At 37.2% G+C, this 17406-nt stretch overlaps 1 protein-coding gene across 1 annotated transcript in view; it reads right to left on the reverse strand.

The window, feature by feature from the left end:
• The window catches only part of LOC110445969 (NIPA-like protein 2), a 40524-nt gene that overhangs the window by 13716 nt on the left and 9402 nt on the right, over positions 1–17406 (reverse strand). Inside the window, exons 4-6 of the mRNA XM_021490887.1 lie at positions 8198–8257; positions 5516–5568; positions 2289–2357 (exon numbers count right to left, since the gene is read on the reverse strand). Coding sequence (XP_021346562.1) covers positions 2289–2357; positions 5516–5568; positions 8198–8257 — 182 coding nt within the window. The remainder of the gene's footprint in view (positions 1–2288; positions 2358–5515; positions 5569–8197; positions 8258–17406) is intronic.

The following is a 17406-nucleotide window of genomic DNA, read 5'->3' on the forward strand; positions in this document are numbered from 1 at the left end:
GGACAGTAGATCAGTAGGGATGGGGACAGTAGATCAGTAGGGATGGGGACAGTAGATCAGTATGAATGGGGACAGTACATCAGTAGGGATGGAGACAGTAGATCAGTAGGGATATGTCATCAAAGGATAAGAATTTGAGGACAGTAGATCAGTAGGGATGGGGACAGTAGATCAGTATGGATGGGGACAGTAGATCAGTAGGGATGGGGACAGGAGATCAGTAGGGATGAGGACAGTAGATCAGTAGGGATGGGGACAGTGGATCAGTAGGAATGGGGACAGTAGATAAGTAGGGATGGGGACAGTAAATCAGTAGGGATGAGAACAGTAAATCAGTAGGGATGAGGACAGTAGATCAGGAGGGATGGGGACAGTAGATCAGAAGGAACGGGACAGCCGATCAGTAGGGATGGGGACAGTGGATCAGTAGGGATGGAGACAGTAGATCAGTAGGGATGGGGACAGTAGATCAGTAGGGATGGGGGCAGTAGATCAGTAGGGATGGGGACAGTAGATTAGTAGGAATAGTGACAGTAGATCAGTAGGGATGGGGTCAGTAGATCAGGAGGGATGGAGACAGTAGATCAGTAGGGATGGGGACAGTGGATCAGAAGGGGNCGGTGTTTATCTATTTGTTTGGGGTTTAACATCCTCACAACAGCTAACGTCATGTGAAGATGTGTGCCTAGGGAGAAGCCAGTGAAAGGAGAGAGAAGGGATGGGGACAGAAGATCAGTAGGGATGGGATNGGGATGGGGACAGTGGATCAGTAGGGATGGGGACAGTAGATCAGTAGGGATGGGGACAGTAGATCAGTGGGGATGGGGACAGTAGATCAGTAGGGATGAGGACAGTAGATCAGTAGGGATGGGGACAGCAGATCAGTAGGGATGGGGAGAGTAGATCAGTAAGGATGGGGACAGTAGATCAGTAGGAATAGTGACAGTAGATCAGTAGGGATGGGGACAGTAGATTAGTAGGAATAGTGACAGTAGATCAGTAGGGATGGGGTCAGTAGATCAGGAGGGATGGGGACAGTAGATCAGTAGGGATGGGGACAGCAGATCAGTAGGGATGGGGAGAGGAGATCAGTAAGGATGGGGACAGTAGATCAGTAGGGATGGGGACAGTATATCAGTAGGGATGGGGACAGTAGATCAGTAGGAATGGGGACAGCATATCAGTGGGGATGGGGACAGTAGATCAGTAGGGATGAGGACAGTAGATCAGTAGGGATGGGGACAGTATATCAGTAGGGATGGGGACAGTAGATCAGTAGGAATGGGGACAGCAGATCAGTAAGGATGGGGACAGTAGATCAGTAGGAATAGTGACAGTAGATCAGTATGAATGGGGACAGTAGATCAGTAGGAATGGGGACAGTAGATCAGTAGGGATGGGGACAGTAGATCAGTAGGGAAGGGGACAGTAGATCAGTAGGGATGGGGACAGCAGATCAGTAGGGATGGGGACAGTAGATCAGTAGGGATGAGTTCAGTAGATCAGTTTTAGTCTCTTCAGCATCTTCTAAGTAAAAGATGCAGATGAAAACCCCTGATTCTGCAGGTAGTCTGACTAAAGGTAGGTTCACCCAGCTGAAATAATTCTTTAAGTATAATTTTACACAAAGGAGGCCAATTGAGAAATTAAGAAAACTCGAACACTGATAGGTCAGCCCTGCGAACTATTGCCCATATTTTCCCCGACTTCAAGATAAATATCATCGTGTTTGGCTATATCTTTTGCTACATGAATTGTAAATCTGTCAAAGGCTATTTCTGTCTATTGGTTAAGTAAAATGCCAAAAGGCTTTCCTTAATAGCTCTTTCCTTATTTCTCTCTCTAACACTACAGAGCTGTGTAGGGCAAATTTAACTAACAGCTGGCAATCACACAGCTCTGATGGTTAGCAGTGTACATCATTAACTCTGCTTCTGTTAATTTAGATACTCATTTCTCCACAAATACCGTACAATATTATTATATTTCCTGTGTGTGCCAAGTTGTATTTTCTGAATAATGGAAAAATATTGCATAAATCCATTTTTTTAATAATGCATATTGATATATTCTGTTAATAAACATTTATAAGGTACCACTATCTTCGTATTGTTTGAGAAATACTTACAATACACACAATGGAAAATACTTACATTGTTCACAATAGAGTAAAAATAGTTGCAATGAAGAAACATATACAATTAAGTACACTGACAGCGTACATGATGAAGGCAAATTGAAATGTACTAAATGAAGGATATTTACAGTTCATGGTGAAGAAAACTTACTATGTAAACGATGAAAGACACTTCTGTGACAGCAGTGTTCAGCTCCTCACCATCCCGTACCATCTCTTTCTACAAAGACATTGTTACTGTATCAGCGTTGAACATAAATGTATGTCTCACAAATGGTTTCATTGGCAGAAGTATATATATAAGTAATGCAATGATGGGGATTTTCCACTTAAATATCAAAATTACATTCCCTTGTCATATCTCAGTGATGAGGTGATGGGGGTTTTCCACCAAATATAACAATAACAGTTGCCCTTCATATCTATACAGGATTGACAGATATACACGGAAATGTATGACATTGTAATACAGGATTGACAGATATACACGGTAATGTATGACATTGTAATACAGGACTGACAGATATACACGGTAATGTATGACATTGTAATACAGGACTGGCAGATATACATGGTAATGTATGACATTGTAATACAGGATTGACAGATATACACGGTATTGTATGACATTGTATTACAGGATTGACAGATATACACGGTAATGTATGACATTGTAATACCGGATTGACAGATATACACGGTATTGTATGACATTGTATTACAGGATTGACAGATATACACAGTAATCTATGACATTGTAATACAGGATTGACAGTTATACACGGTATTGTATGACATTGAATTACAGGATTGACAGATATACACTGTAATGTATAACATGGTCATACATGACTGGCAGATATACACTGTAATGTATAACATGGTAACACATGACTGGCAGATATACACTGTAATGTATAACATGGTAATACAGGACTGGCAGATATACATGGTAATGTATGACATTGGAATACAGGATTGACAGATATATACTGAAATGTCTAACATGGTAATACAGAACTGGCAGATATACACTGTAATGTATAACATGGTAATACATGACTGGCAGATATAAACTGTAATGTCTAACATGGTAATACAGAACTGGCAGATATACACTGTAATTTGTAACATTGTAATACAGGACTTACAGATATACACTGTAATGTCTTACATGGTAATACAGGACTGGCAGATATACATGGTAATGTATGACATTGGAATACAGGATTGACAGATATATACTGAAATGTCTAACATGGTAATACAGGATTGACAGATATACACTGTAATGTATAACATGGTAATACATGACTGGCAGATATACACTGTAATGTGTAACATTGTAATACAGGACTGACAGATATACACTGTAATGTCTAACATGGTAATACAGGATTGACAGATATACACAGTAATGTATGACATTGTAATACAGGACTGGCAGATATACTCGGTAATGTATGACATTGTAATACAGGACTGGCAGATATACACTGTAATGTCTAACATTGTAATACAGGACTGACAGATATACATTGTATTGTGTAACATTGTAATACAGGACTGGCAGATATACACGGTCATGTATGACATTGTAATACAGGATTGACAGATATACATGGTATTGTATAACATTGTATTACAGGATTGACAGATATACACGGTAATGTATGACATTGTAATACAGGATTGACAGATATACATTGTATTGTGTAACATTGTAATACAGGACTGGCAGATATACACTGTAATGTCTAACATGGCAATACAGGACTGACAAATATACACTGTAATGTCTAACATGGTAATACACGACTGACAGATATACATTGTATTGTGTAACATGGTAATACAGGACTGGCAGATATACACTGTAATGTCTAACATGGCAATACAGGACTGACAAATATACACTGTAATGTGTAACATTGTAATACAGGATTGACAGATATACACTGTAATGTCTAACATTGTAATACAGGACTGGCAGATATACACTGTAATGTCTAACACGGTAATACAGGATTGACAGATATACACTGTAATGTATAACATGGTAATACAGGACTGGCAGATACACACTGTAATGTATGACATTGTAATACAGAACTGGCAGATATACACTGTAATGTATGACATTGTATTGTGTAACATGGTAATACAGGACTGACAGATATACATTGTATTGTGTAACATTGTAATACAGGACTGGCAGATATACACTGTAATGTATGGCATTGTATTGTGTAACATGGTAATACAGGACTGACAGATATACATTGTATTGTGTAACATGGTATTACAGGACTGGCATATATACACTATAATGTCTAACATGGTAATACAGGACTGGCAGATATACACTGTAAGGTCTAACATTGTAATACAGGAATGGCAGATATACACTGTAATGTCCAACATGGTAATACAGGATTGACAGATATACACCGTTATGTGTGACATTGTAATACATAAATTGTCTTGTGTGACGTTGTAATACATGATTGGCAGATATACACTGTAATGTCTAACATGCTAATACAGGGCTGGCAGATATACACTTTTATGTGTGACATTGAAATACATACATTGTCTTGCGTGACATTGTAATACATGATTGACAGATATACACTGTAACACAAGATCTGTAGACATACAGTTGAAATGTGACAACAAGTACATTATTGGAAGATTCTACAGAAATGTTACCTTTCAGTGCCTCCAGGTTGATAATTAGATATACCTAAATTTTGTTATCTATTTTAGTAAACAGCTAACCACCTCAGAAGAAGTCTGTGCCAGCCTCCTTCCTAGAAATCCAATTATATCGGTGAACTCCGTGTAGAGTAATACATAGACCACATGCTGGTTAGCTTCATTTCAGAATTGCTACAAATTGTCCTATACTGATTTTAACAGTGGATGTGGCTCAGAGATCAATATTAGTGAAAATTTAATAGGAATCATACAACTACATGCATACATTTTCACAACACCAATTCTCTATGATATCAATGATAAATGAGCCCTGGGGAACCTATCACCACAATAACACTCCAATTACTGATGACGAACATCTTTCATATTTGTGAGAGCAGAATGGAGCCTAGCAATGCTGGAAGGAGGTCTTCCTACTTTCAAGTCTGGCATTTACAACACTTTTAGCAATATAAAAATGTCTTTGTAAGTGAAATTTGTTTACTGAGGATTTAATTTTTTAGCCAAATGTCAAATTCGTCCCTTACATTTATTTATATTATGTTGTTTACAAATGTCTGCTGTAATGATATATTTGCCTTCAATACGGAGGGCGAAAAAAGCGAAAAATTAAACTGCAACAAAAATATCCCAGTAAACAGAAGTGCTCATACCAACCTTGGATGAAAAGGTGACGATGAGAAAAGCACCAATGACAGCCATAGCAGACCCTGAAACCGAGAAAATATGGAATTTTTAAACCCTGTTCAATAAATGATGAAAAGGCCTATCAGGCCTGTACCGTTCACCTGTTATTTGAGACGTTGAAGTTGAATGTTTCTGCTAATTTGGGATAATGGTGGCCAGCTTACATTCCCTGCGGGCCCAAAGAATTACACCTGGTATGAGAGGAACATTTGTATGACATTTGGTTAAAATTATCTAGCGGAATTGTGAAAGGACAGGGTAGCCATTTTGGATTTCCTATCAACACAAGTTACAACAGCAGACGTCTGAGCCATCAGAGTATCCTTCAGATCAAGTCTGGTTACCATTGGCCTAGAGAAAGTGGAAAGGATGTTTATGTCTCAGCTAATCAGAAAAGAGGTGTTTGTGAATTGGTACAAAAGAAACAACAACACTAGCTCAGGGCTATGACATGAACATTTGTATAAAAGTTTTGTCAAAATCAGCCTGACGGAAATTGAAATAGAAAATATCTCGGCCAATCAGAGGCTAAGCTGGACTTCTTGAATTCAAATCAACCAGTAATAAGCCTACCTGTCAACCTCTGAAAGTCCCATATCTGGTCACGGTTAGACTCTGTAATACCTGGTCATAATAACTTACAATATTTTCATCATTCTATACAGCAAGAAATGTCACAGAATATGCTCACTTGGTAGCTTTATTACTGTTGATGGTATTGGTAAGGTGAGTTAATGTTACAAAAAGCCTAAATATCTCTTTGCTTGTCAAAATAGCATTCATTGTTGCAACGACAGAAACACATTTTTATCAAACACAGTTCTATACGCTCAACGGTTGGTTAACTTTAACCAGTGAAACATTCAAAGGGCTTTCAAAGCAAAATTTATCCTCTAAACATATCAATCTTACTTCTATCAACTGATTTATGGCTTTAAAATGATATCAGATTTTCCTGACTTTTTTGCACATATAACCATATTTCAAGATTTTTCCTAACTACTATTGAACTCTCACCAACCCAGTCTGAGCCACAGGGACCACATGGTCACAATTCATAGCAGATCTGGTCAATATTTCTTTAACTTTTAATGTAAACTAACTTGTAGCTTTTACAGTAACATTTTTTGTCCCTGTAACCTTCACTGTCACTGTAACTCTTACTGTAACCTTCACTTTCAAAGTATTTTTGTCTGTAACCATTAAGTCACTGTAACCTTTAATTTACTGTTAATGTAACCATAACCTTTACTGTTACTGTAACCTTAACCTTTACTGTAACCTTAACCTTTACTGTAACATTTAATGCTACTGTAACCTTTACTATTACTGTAACCTTTAATGCTACTGAACCTTTAATGATACATGTAACCTTTAATGCTACTGTAACCCTTACTGTTACTGTAACCTTCAATGCTACTGTAACCTTTACTGTTACTGTAACCTTTAATGCTATTGTCACCTTTAATGCTACTGTAACCTTTAATGTTACTGTAACCTTTACTGTTACTGTAATCTTGACTGTAACTGTAATCTTGACTGTTACTGTAACCATTGACTCTAACTGTAACCTTTACTATTACTGAATCCTTTACTGTTACTGTAACCTTTTCTGTTACTGTAACCTTTAATACTACTGTAACCTTTACAGTTACTGTAACCTTTATGCTACTTTAACCTTTACAGTTACTGTAACCTTTAATGCTACTGTAACCTTTAATGTTACTGTAACCTTTACTGTTACTGTAATCTTGACTGTAACTGTAATCTTGACTGTTACTGTAACCTTTACTCTAACGGTAACCTTTACTATTACTGAATCCTTTACTGTTACTGTAACCTTTTCTGTTACTGTAACCTTTAATACTACTGTAACCTTTACAGTTACTGTAACCTTTATGCTACTTTAACCTTTACAGTTACTGTAACCTTTAATGCTACTGTAACCTTTAATGTTACTGTAACCTTTACTGTTACTGTAATCTTGACTGTAACTGTAATCTTGACTGTTACTGTAACCTTTATTCTAACTGTAATCTTTACTATTACTGAATCCTTAACTGTTACTGTAACCTTTTCTGTTACTGTAACCTTTTCTGTTACTGTAACCTTTACAGTTACTGTAACCTTTAATGCTACTGAACCTTAAATGCTACTGTAACATTTTATGCTACTGTAACCTTTACAGTTACTGTAACCTTTACAGTTACCGTAACCTTTACTGTTACTGAAACCTTTAATGCTCAGGTAACCTTTAATGCTACTGAACCTTAAATGCTACTGTAACATTTTATGCTACTGTAACATTTTATGCTACTATAACATTTTATGCTACTGTAACCTTTACTGTCACAGTAACCTTTAAATGATACTGTAACTTTTACTGTTACTGCTGGATTTGCTGGTACTGTATCCTTTACTGTTACTGTATCCTTTACTGTAACTGTTACTCTAACTTTTACTGTTACTGTATCCTTTTCTGCTACTGTAACCTTTACTGTAACTGTTACTGTAACTTTTACTGTTTTTGTAACCTTTACAGTTTCTGTAACCTTTCGTGCTACTGTACCATTTAATGCTACTGTAAACCTTTACTGTAACTTTTACAACATCAACTCTTACAAAATAATCAAACGAAAATATCCCACTTACCAAAAAGATTTTCAGCTCGTATCTTTTCTTTCAGGATCATGGCCGCAAGGAAAAGGTTAGCTAAAACGGTAAAAACAATAAAATAAAAAAAATTCTACATCTTTAAATGCAACTGAAGAACAAAACACATAAAAGCACAAAACTTGACCGGAAAGAGCAATAAAACTTATTTTTTAAAGCCGATGCTCAAATTTCAAATATCAAACAAAAGTGTTTTCAGTTCTCCTGGAATGGCCTGCATAAACACTTGGCTCCTTATAGAAAAGTCATTTAGATATTGCGGCAATGAAACAGAAAATTTCAGGGAATGTCACGACGATTAAAGGTAAATAGCAGCTTGTTAAAACACATGTGTTTCCCTCCACTAGGCCCTGAAAGCATTGCAACATGGTATAAGGAGTGTCCATTTTATTTGTACCCAGCATTATCCTCATTTGTTTGATTGGCCCAAGAAACAAAACATCACAAAGTGAATTCGCACAACAGATCAGCTTCATCAGATACTCAATACGGAAAAATGACACTGACTTTTTCATATAATCTGGACATGAGTATTCTGAGCTGTGCAATGATCAAACATGAATTATTTCCCAGTAAATACTGTTGATAATAAACAGTGTATTTTTGTCCTCTTTTAACTTTGCATCAACAACATATTTTGTTAATACTTGAGTAGCCGTAATAAAGTCTAACAGTATAGGTGAACAAGAATATTACAGGCATCCCATGACAATCTGACGTTACAGGGCGGAACAATATACGCTCGTCCAATGACAATCTGACGTTACAGGGCGGAACAATATACGCTCATCCCATGACAATCTGACGTTACAGGGCGGAACAATATACGCTCATCCCATGACAATCTGACGTTACAGGGCGGAACAATATACGCTCATCCCATGACAATCTGACGTTACAGGGCGGAACAATATACGCTCATCCCATGACAATCTGACATACTTAGAGTTCTTCTAATGCATTATTGTATCTAAATGTACGTAAATATAAGGAGAAGAAAACAACATTGAACTGTATTATTCAGTAAAGTTGAGAACTGTTCCTGGACTGTGGTGAAAGGAGAAAACATACTTTACTTGACCAACTTAAGCTGAAGGAATAAATATATTTCACATATCCTTTACGACCTCTAAACTATTGATTAGCAATTGCCTCCCTTTGTATATATTTCAAACCATAAAAATAGAAAGTGCCCCTTTTTGCCCATAGTCAAGTCATCTTACACGATATCTTTTTTTAAAATCTGTTGTTTATTAATGATTTCGTTATTAGACATAGTGTAAATATTGACCATCAGAATCCTGTCATATTTGACTAAAAAAATAGTTATTGTGAGAAAAGCATTGACCAATTGCAATCAGATAGCATTATGCTAATGAATTATGTGTCGATTTCGCTCACCTTTAAGCTTAGCCTTTATCTTTGTATGATGAACATTCATACCAAGTTTCATCAAAATTGAACCATATTTAAGCAAGCTTTCTTGTAGAAACAGAAGTGTGGTTTGACAGGTGCTCCCTGTACTGTAATAAGTCCCGTCCAAATTTTGATGGGTGTATAAAAAGTATGAGTTTGAACAATATCTTTGTTAAAATCAGTTTATACAAAATCCATCAACAAATACAATTTGTTTACTTCCTAAATAACTCATTGTCAAGCACAACAGGCCTTCAATTACGGCAAATAGACCTAAGTACATCATCACTGATTGAACCTTGTTAGGCGAGTAAATGTGAGGATCAATCAGAATTTTCTTCTCATCATCTGATCAACAATGAACAGTTCAGCTTTACAACACTGCCAATGCTTTCAGCCATGTTAATTGTTACTGACTGATAACTCTGGCTAATTGTTTATGGCGTTGACAGATTTTTATTTCTACCATTGTCAAGGTCGGAGCCCTCGGTGTCCGTCCAACGACAAGATAGCCTGGTTCCACAGTGCTGGCACCATCATGACATCTTGTATAGAGCCATTAAGAACACAGCCATGGCTAACCCTGTTCTAATAATCCTCTGAATACTCTCTGGTAAGTCGGGAGACAGCATTATTTAGCCTACTACCCACGACATGCCTAGCCTACTTTGTAGCTACATACATTTAACTATTGTGACCGTTCTATTTCATCTAACTGTAACATGGAAAATTTCTACTTCTGCGTTTTTCACCCTGAAACACAAGGATAACTTTAACAGGGGTAAGATTTTAACTTACATAAGTAGTCTTCAACTGAAAGGCAAAGTTAGCACTGAAAATTTATTGAAGGAGAGCTAAAAGTGTGGTAAATTTGCAGGAAATATTTGATGAAGGAAACTTAATAGAGGAATTTGCAGCATTTGGCTTCAATAATATTCCAAAGTCATCATTACGTGAGATTATATAGGAAATAAAACAGAATGTATGGAATGTTTGAAACCAAAGCAACATATAACCAAAACACATTCAGTCATCCTTGAAATCTACCATGCTAATAATGAGGAATGTCTACTCTTAGTCACGTTGACATTTCTTCCCATGTTGTGGTTCTATTCCCAAGTATCATCCCTGTGTCACCAAATATAGACACAATTGCCACTAGCCGAGATCCTGACAGCCATCTCTATTGTTACAAAACCTTGTCTGTGCCCAATATATATAGAAACTTATTAACCAGCAAAACTTCCCTGGCCCAATGTAAAGGCTTTACAATCAGCTGGTACGGTCTCGCTATTCGAGTGTTCCTTATAGTCCAGCATATAAGATTTTAAAATTAGTTAAGATTTTCCTAGTTTATTGTTCCTGACTTTACAATAAGGTTTACTCGTCCTGTGATAAAAGCTTTACCAGTGGATCAGTGTTTCCACGTCCTGTGATAGAAGCTTTACTATTGGGTCAGTGTTTCCATGTCGTGTGATAGAATCGTGGCTATTGGTTCAGTGTTTCCATGTCCTGTGAGAGTGTTCCTTATAGTCCAGCATATAAGATTTTAAAATTAGTTAAGATTTTCCTAGTTTATTGTACCTGACTTTACAATAAGGTTTACTCGTCCTGTGATAAAAGCTTTACCAGTTGGTCAGTGTTTAACTGTCCTGTGATAAAAGATTTACTATTGGGTCAGTGTTTCCATGTCGTGTGATAGAATCGTGGCTATTGGTTCAGTGTTTCCATGTCCTGTGATCAAGTCTTTACTATTGGGTAAGGGTTTCCATGTCCTGTGATAAAATCTTTACTATTGGGTAAGTGTTTCCTCGTCCTGTGATAGAAGCTTTACTATTGGGTCAGTGTCTCCATGTCCTGTGATAGAATCTTCACTGTTGGGACAGTGTTTCCTCGTCCTGTGATAAAAGCTTTACCAGTGGATCAGTGTTTCCAGGTCCTGTGATAAAAGCTTTACCAGTTGGTCAGAGTTTCACTGTCCTGTGATAAAAGCTTTACCAGTTGGTCAGTGTTTCCATGTCCTGTGATAAAAGCTTTACCAGTGGGTCAGTGTTTCCATGTCCTGTGCTAGAAGCTTTACTATTGGGTCAGTGTCTCCATGTCCTGTGATAGAATCTTGACTATAGGGTCAGTGTTTCCTCGTCCTGTGATAGAATCTTCACTGTTGGGTCAGTGTTTCCTCGTCCTGTGATAGAATCTTCACTATAGGGTCAGTGTTTCCTCGTCCTGTGATAGAATCTTTACTATTGGGTCAGTGTTTCCTCGTCCTGTGATAAAAGCTCTACTATTGGGTGAGTGTTTCCTCGTCCTGTGTTAAAGCTTTACTATTGGGTCAGTGTTTCCATCTCCTGTGATAGAATCTTCACTATTGGGTCAGTGATTCCTCGTCCTGTGATAGAATCTTTACTATTGGGTCAGGATCAGTGTTTCCATGTCCTGTGATAAAAGCTTTACCAGTGGGTCGGTGTTTCCATGTCCTGTGATAAAAGCTTTTCTATTGGGTCAGTGTTTCCATCTCCTGTGATAGAATCTTCACTATAGGGTCAGTGTTTCCTCGTCCTGTGATAAAAGCTTTACCAGTGGGTCGGTGTTTCCATGTCCTGTGATAAAAGCTGTACTATTTAGTCAGTGTTTCCATGTCCTGTGTTAAAGCTTTACTATTGGGTCAGTGATTCCTCGTCCCGGATAGAATCTTTACTATTGGGTCAGTGTTTCCTCGTCCTGTGATAGAATCTTTACTATTGGGTAAGTGTTTCTTCATCTAGTGATAAAAAGCCTTATGCTTAGGTTAGGTTTCCCTTGTCCAGTTTTCCAGAGACCTTACAAAACCTTGGTTTTGTGTAAACGGTTTTTTTAATGATGTACAGTTTCTGGGTCCTAAGTTAAAGACTTTTACAATAACGTTTCTTTTGTCCTGTAATAAATGCATCATTATATATGCTGAAAAGGCAATAGCAGACATTTTGTAACTAGTGATGTTTTATAGAGAAGGCAATATCAGACATTTTGTAACTAGTGATGTTTTATATAGAAGGCAATACTAGACATTTTGTAACTAGTGATGTTTTATAGAGAAGGCAATAGCAGACATTTTGTAACTAGTGATGTTTTATAGAGAAGACAATAGCAGACATTTTGCAACTAGTGATGTTTTATAGAGAAGGCAATATCAGACATTTTGTAACTAGTGATGTTTTATACAGAAGGCAATAGCAGACATTTTGTAACTAGTGATGTTTTATAGATAAGGCAATAGCAGACATTTTGTAACTAGTGATGTTTTATATAGATGGCAATAGCAGACATTTTGTAACTAGTGATGTTTTATAGAGAAGGCAATAGCAGACATTTTGTAACTAGTGATGTTTTATAGAGAAGACAATAGCAGACATTTTGCAACTAGTGATGTTTTATAGAGAAGGCAATAGCAGACATTTTGTAACTAGTTATGTTTTATAGAGAAGACAATAGCAGACATTTTGTAACTAGTGATGTTTTATAGAGAAGGCAATTAATAGCAGACATTTTGTAACTAGTGATGTTTTATAGAGAAGGCAATAGCAGACATTTTGTAACTAGTGATGTTTTATAGAGAAGGCAATAGCAGACATTTTGTAAATAGAGAACTGGAGAGCTATTTCTGGTATAATATCCCAAACCCATTGTCTGGAGATGTGGTCTACACTACGTGATCTACCTAGGAGCTGCTGTTCCAGTCTGGCATCCAATCAGCCAGCCATGCCACCTGTCTTCTGGGTATATATGAATCCACTCAGATTATGCTGTGGCTAGTGCATATGGTTGAGATGAGTGAATTATCTATAATTGCTTGAAGCTATTCTTAGCCTTTCGTATTCACCCCTGATTATTGTTATAAGAATGGTTTTGTATATCAATGTGACACACTCAATGTTGTGTCAATATACCTTTGTTGATGATACAACTACGATAAGAACACTTCATATATTTTTTTTAATTATTAATCTGGAAGGTCCAATGTCACAGAACTAAGCGCCAACCTGAGCTTACCAGTCTTGTGAGGTGGGAGGGAGGTAATTGATTTTTAGTTGGAGCTCCACAGACTGTCAACAGCCCCGGAACAAATGCCGGACAGGCAAGTCAAAACAGGATGGGCTCTGATGTATATCATTTGTACAAGCCTGTTCTATAGATTAGACAGAATCTCCAGCGTGTATTCACACCTAATAACACATCTGAACCCTTAAATCCTTTGTATCAACACTGTACAAGATCAATACTTTTCTGTAATGAAAAAACTTGAAAAAAAAAATTCAAAGATATAATTAGAATGTTTAACGAGTCTTTTATACCACAATTAGCTGATTTTAGGTAACAGTCTGTCACAAAGAATAAAATCCAGATGCGAACATGAAGATTACAAAGACAGTGATATAACCAAAAAACTGTGTCTATTTCTTGATTTGAAGCAGATTTTGGTGTGCAGGCTGTCGGTAATTGAATGAAATCCAAATCTGGTGCAGTTAAATGTGGGTAATAGCCACAGAAGAGACCACGCATAAATTCAAATTGACATCACCCCAAAAAAACCACTCTCATCTTCAGAGTATGCATATAGTGCCATCAGCACAAAATCAATTCCTAGGGCGGACGGCAGTGCTGAACACTGCAACCATGCTGACAAAATCAATCTCAACAAGAACAGTGTAATAAGTAAAATCTGAAACATCAGTCTGTCTTGATTTAAATTGTCATCCTCTGAAAATGAATACTATTTTTTTTATTTTTTGTGTGTGTGTGGATTTCAGGGAAATTCTGCCTGAAAGACCAACAACCTTCATGAAATTACGAGTACATTTCAGCTATTCTGTGACAAAACAGAGGATTTTAAAGGGTTTTTTCTTTGAATACTATATATATTTCATGAGTATAACAGATTAATAGTATTTTTAATGAGTGAGAAACCCAAGTGAAAATATTGGTACATTTATATCCTACCTAGAGGAAAGGGTACGTACTGTAGTCAAAGGGAAATTAGATTTTATATTAATTGCATTTTAAGATTTACAATGAGGAAAACTTCACTTAATCGTATACCTAGAAACTTTTGTTCAGTCAAACTTTACTGATAAAACCTGTATTTGCCCCAGTGACAATTTCACACTCATGTGATTACCTTACAGCGTTTCGTGTATATTACCCCGTATTTTACCGGCAATAAGCCCCCTCTCGCAAATAAGCCCACTCCCCACTTTGGTCAATGTCCTGGGAACAGGGTGGGTGCCTGCCATTAAGCCCCCACCCCCCTTTAAATTTTACAATACTGATAAAAACAACAACGCAATTATAAAATAACAATTGGTTAATAAGACCACAGGTACGGTTCAATTGTAACAACAACTTGTGATCACTGATTAAACACTCAAGGTTCTAGACACAACAAACCCCACTCTGAAATCACAATAGCGTCGCTGTGACACGTTGAGGAGATTCTGACATGTTGAGTTCCAAGCCATATTCAAAAACGTATCAATGTCAATGTCCAATTCGGCCTCACCTGCAGACGACATGTGCGCCTCAGTCTGACGTCATTTTCATGTTTGCGTTGGGCACAAAGCCGTTCATTGGAAAGTTACACATTATGTTACACCGAAGTATTCCCACATCAACCATGTTAAACCCTTCAAAACCTTTATTATCGTCGTAGGTGATGCTAATGAATATATGTTTACCATCATATTCATCGCTTCAATCTACACGTCCACGATTTATATGACTTTTTTTTTCAATTTGAAATTCTCTCGCACACCTTTGGTCATTACTAGGGTACACTGCCTGGAATATTGAAAGTAATGACAAAACAACCAATCAGAAGCCTTCTACTATACACGGTCAGGTTTGGTATAGCAACAACCCGACTTCACACTTCCTGGCTACCGATCAAAACCTTCAGACCGAGAAACGGCCTATGCCGTGCCTAGCACTGACGACCCGACTTTTCAAAACGGCGTATGCTGTGCGTAGCAGCCTAAGGGTTAATAAACATGAAATTTTATTTGTGTCTTCTGGTTATTTGTAGAACATGAACTTTTTTTTGTTGAAATATTTACGGGACCCCCCCCCACCCCCCCTTTTGGCCCTTCTTTTTTCCCGGGGGGGGGGGGGGGGGCATTATTTACCTTTGGGGCAAAAATGGCAATATTTGATGATTTTTTTCTGTGAATACAGCAGTAATGTAATTTTTAACATCATCTACTGATGACATTCACGTCTGACAAAAAGTATTCATGCTATTTTAGGTTGCAATTCTACTGCTTATAGTGATTATGTGTTTATTATATATGTATAAGTACACATGACAATGACCTCTCTTTTTGACACAGCAACAAAAATCCCTACAGTTCTGCTCTGTTTCACAGAGCTAGAATCTACTTCCAGGGATATCTGAGACAGCTAAATTTTTCAAGGTGCAAATTTTAACTGAAATAGGATTTATTTTTGTAAAGTTGTTTTTAATATATCTCCTTTTCCGGCCTAATATCTCCCTTAAATCAGAACAAGTTTAAAAGGCTTCGCAAGTTTTAAATATTACCTACATGTACCACCTCTATATCTGTTTAAATAGCCATGCAGTTCACTGTTGCTAAATAAATACATATTGTATATCGTTTCTCTTGTTCTGGTCATTTCTTTATTTGTAGAGCGAGCAATAAAGATAGCCACCTCTCTGAAAACTTCAAAATGGAGAAGGTTTTCATTCTTTAATGCAACTAAAATCCAGAAATCTGATTTGGTCCCGTGAGTTGTAATTCGTGTACACTTGCTGTGTTGTTGTGATGTGACAAACAAAAGAATTGTACATAAAATCAAAATATGGCAGTGTGACTGGATTCGCTGACAAAATATTGGGGTTGACTAACATACATGATGTATGTCACATCAACCCTCTTAGCCTTGCCCATCATGCTCCCAGGGGGAAAGTGAGGGTCTTAATTTTCAAACTGTAATCACATTGATAACACAGTGAAATCCGCTAAACATTAAGTTCTCATTTGTCAGAGAAATAACATGATATATTATATTGAACGTGACACAGATCACGTTTTTTCTGACGTTTTTCAGCCGTCAAAACTCGGAGGTGACTATGTTTAAATGTGCAAGTGCTACATGGTTCTACAAAAAAGATTGTTTAACAAAGATATTTGTGACTGACATAGCTTTTTCCATATTAACAGTGAAATAATCAGGTTTCATTTGTTGATTTGAAATGTGCTGTTACCCATACTACTGCTAGTTACTACTCAAATTGCGCAAAATTCATGAATTCAACTTATTTAGTGTGTGTAAATAAAAGGCTGATATTTTGTTAAGTGACCATTCAGGCCAAACATTAATTACCCACAGTAATGGGAGGCCCTGACCACCTACAGGTCACAGCTGGGCACCTTTGATGAGAGGCCCTGACCACCAACAGGTCACAGCTGGGCACCTGTTACCACAATGAGACAGCATGGAAGAATTTATAATGTCCCATCACTAAAGCAATAATCCACTATTGCTAGCCTGGCTGGCTGCTTCCGCTTGTTCCTGATTGACATACTTGCCAACTCTCCCAATTTTTTACCCCTAAATTTAGTTTTTCCAACCAGTAAGTTTGCTTTAACTTTTCCGGAACAACTCAAAATGTTCAACTAATATTATTTTTTTGTTATATCCCACATGGAAATTTCAAAAAGTTGGCAGGTATGGATTTACCTGCTTTTAACAAAACAAGGGAAGGAGAGGGGGGGGGG

Source organism: Mizuhopecten yessoensis, unplaced genomic scaffold (genome assembly GCF_002113885.1).
Source record: "Mizuhopecten yessoensis strain PY_sf001 unplaced genomic scaffold, ASM211388v2 scaffold2429, whole genome shotgun sequence".
Taxonomy (NCBI): domain Eukaryota; kingdom Metazoa; phylum Mollusca; class Bivalvia; order Pectinida; family Pectinidae; genus Mizuhopecten; species Mizuhopecten yessoensis.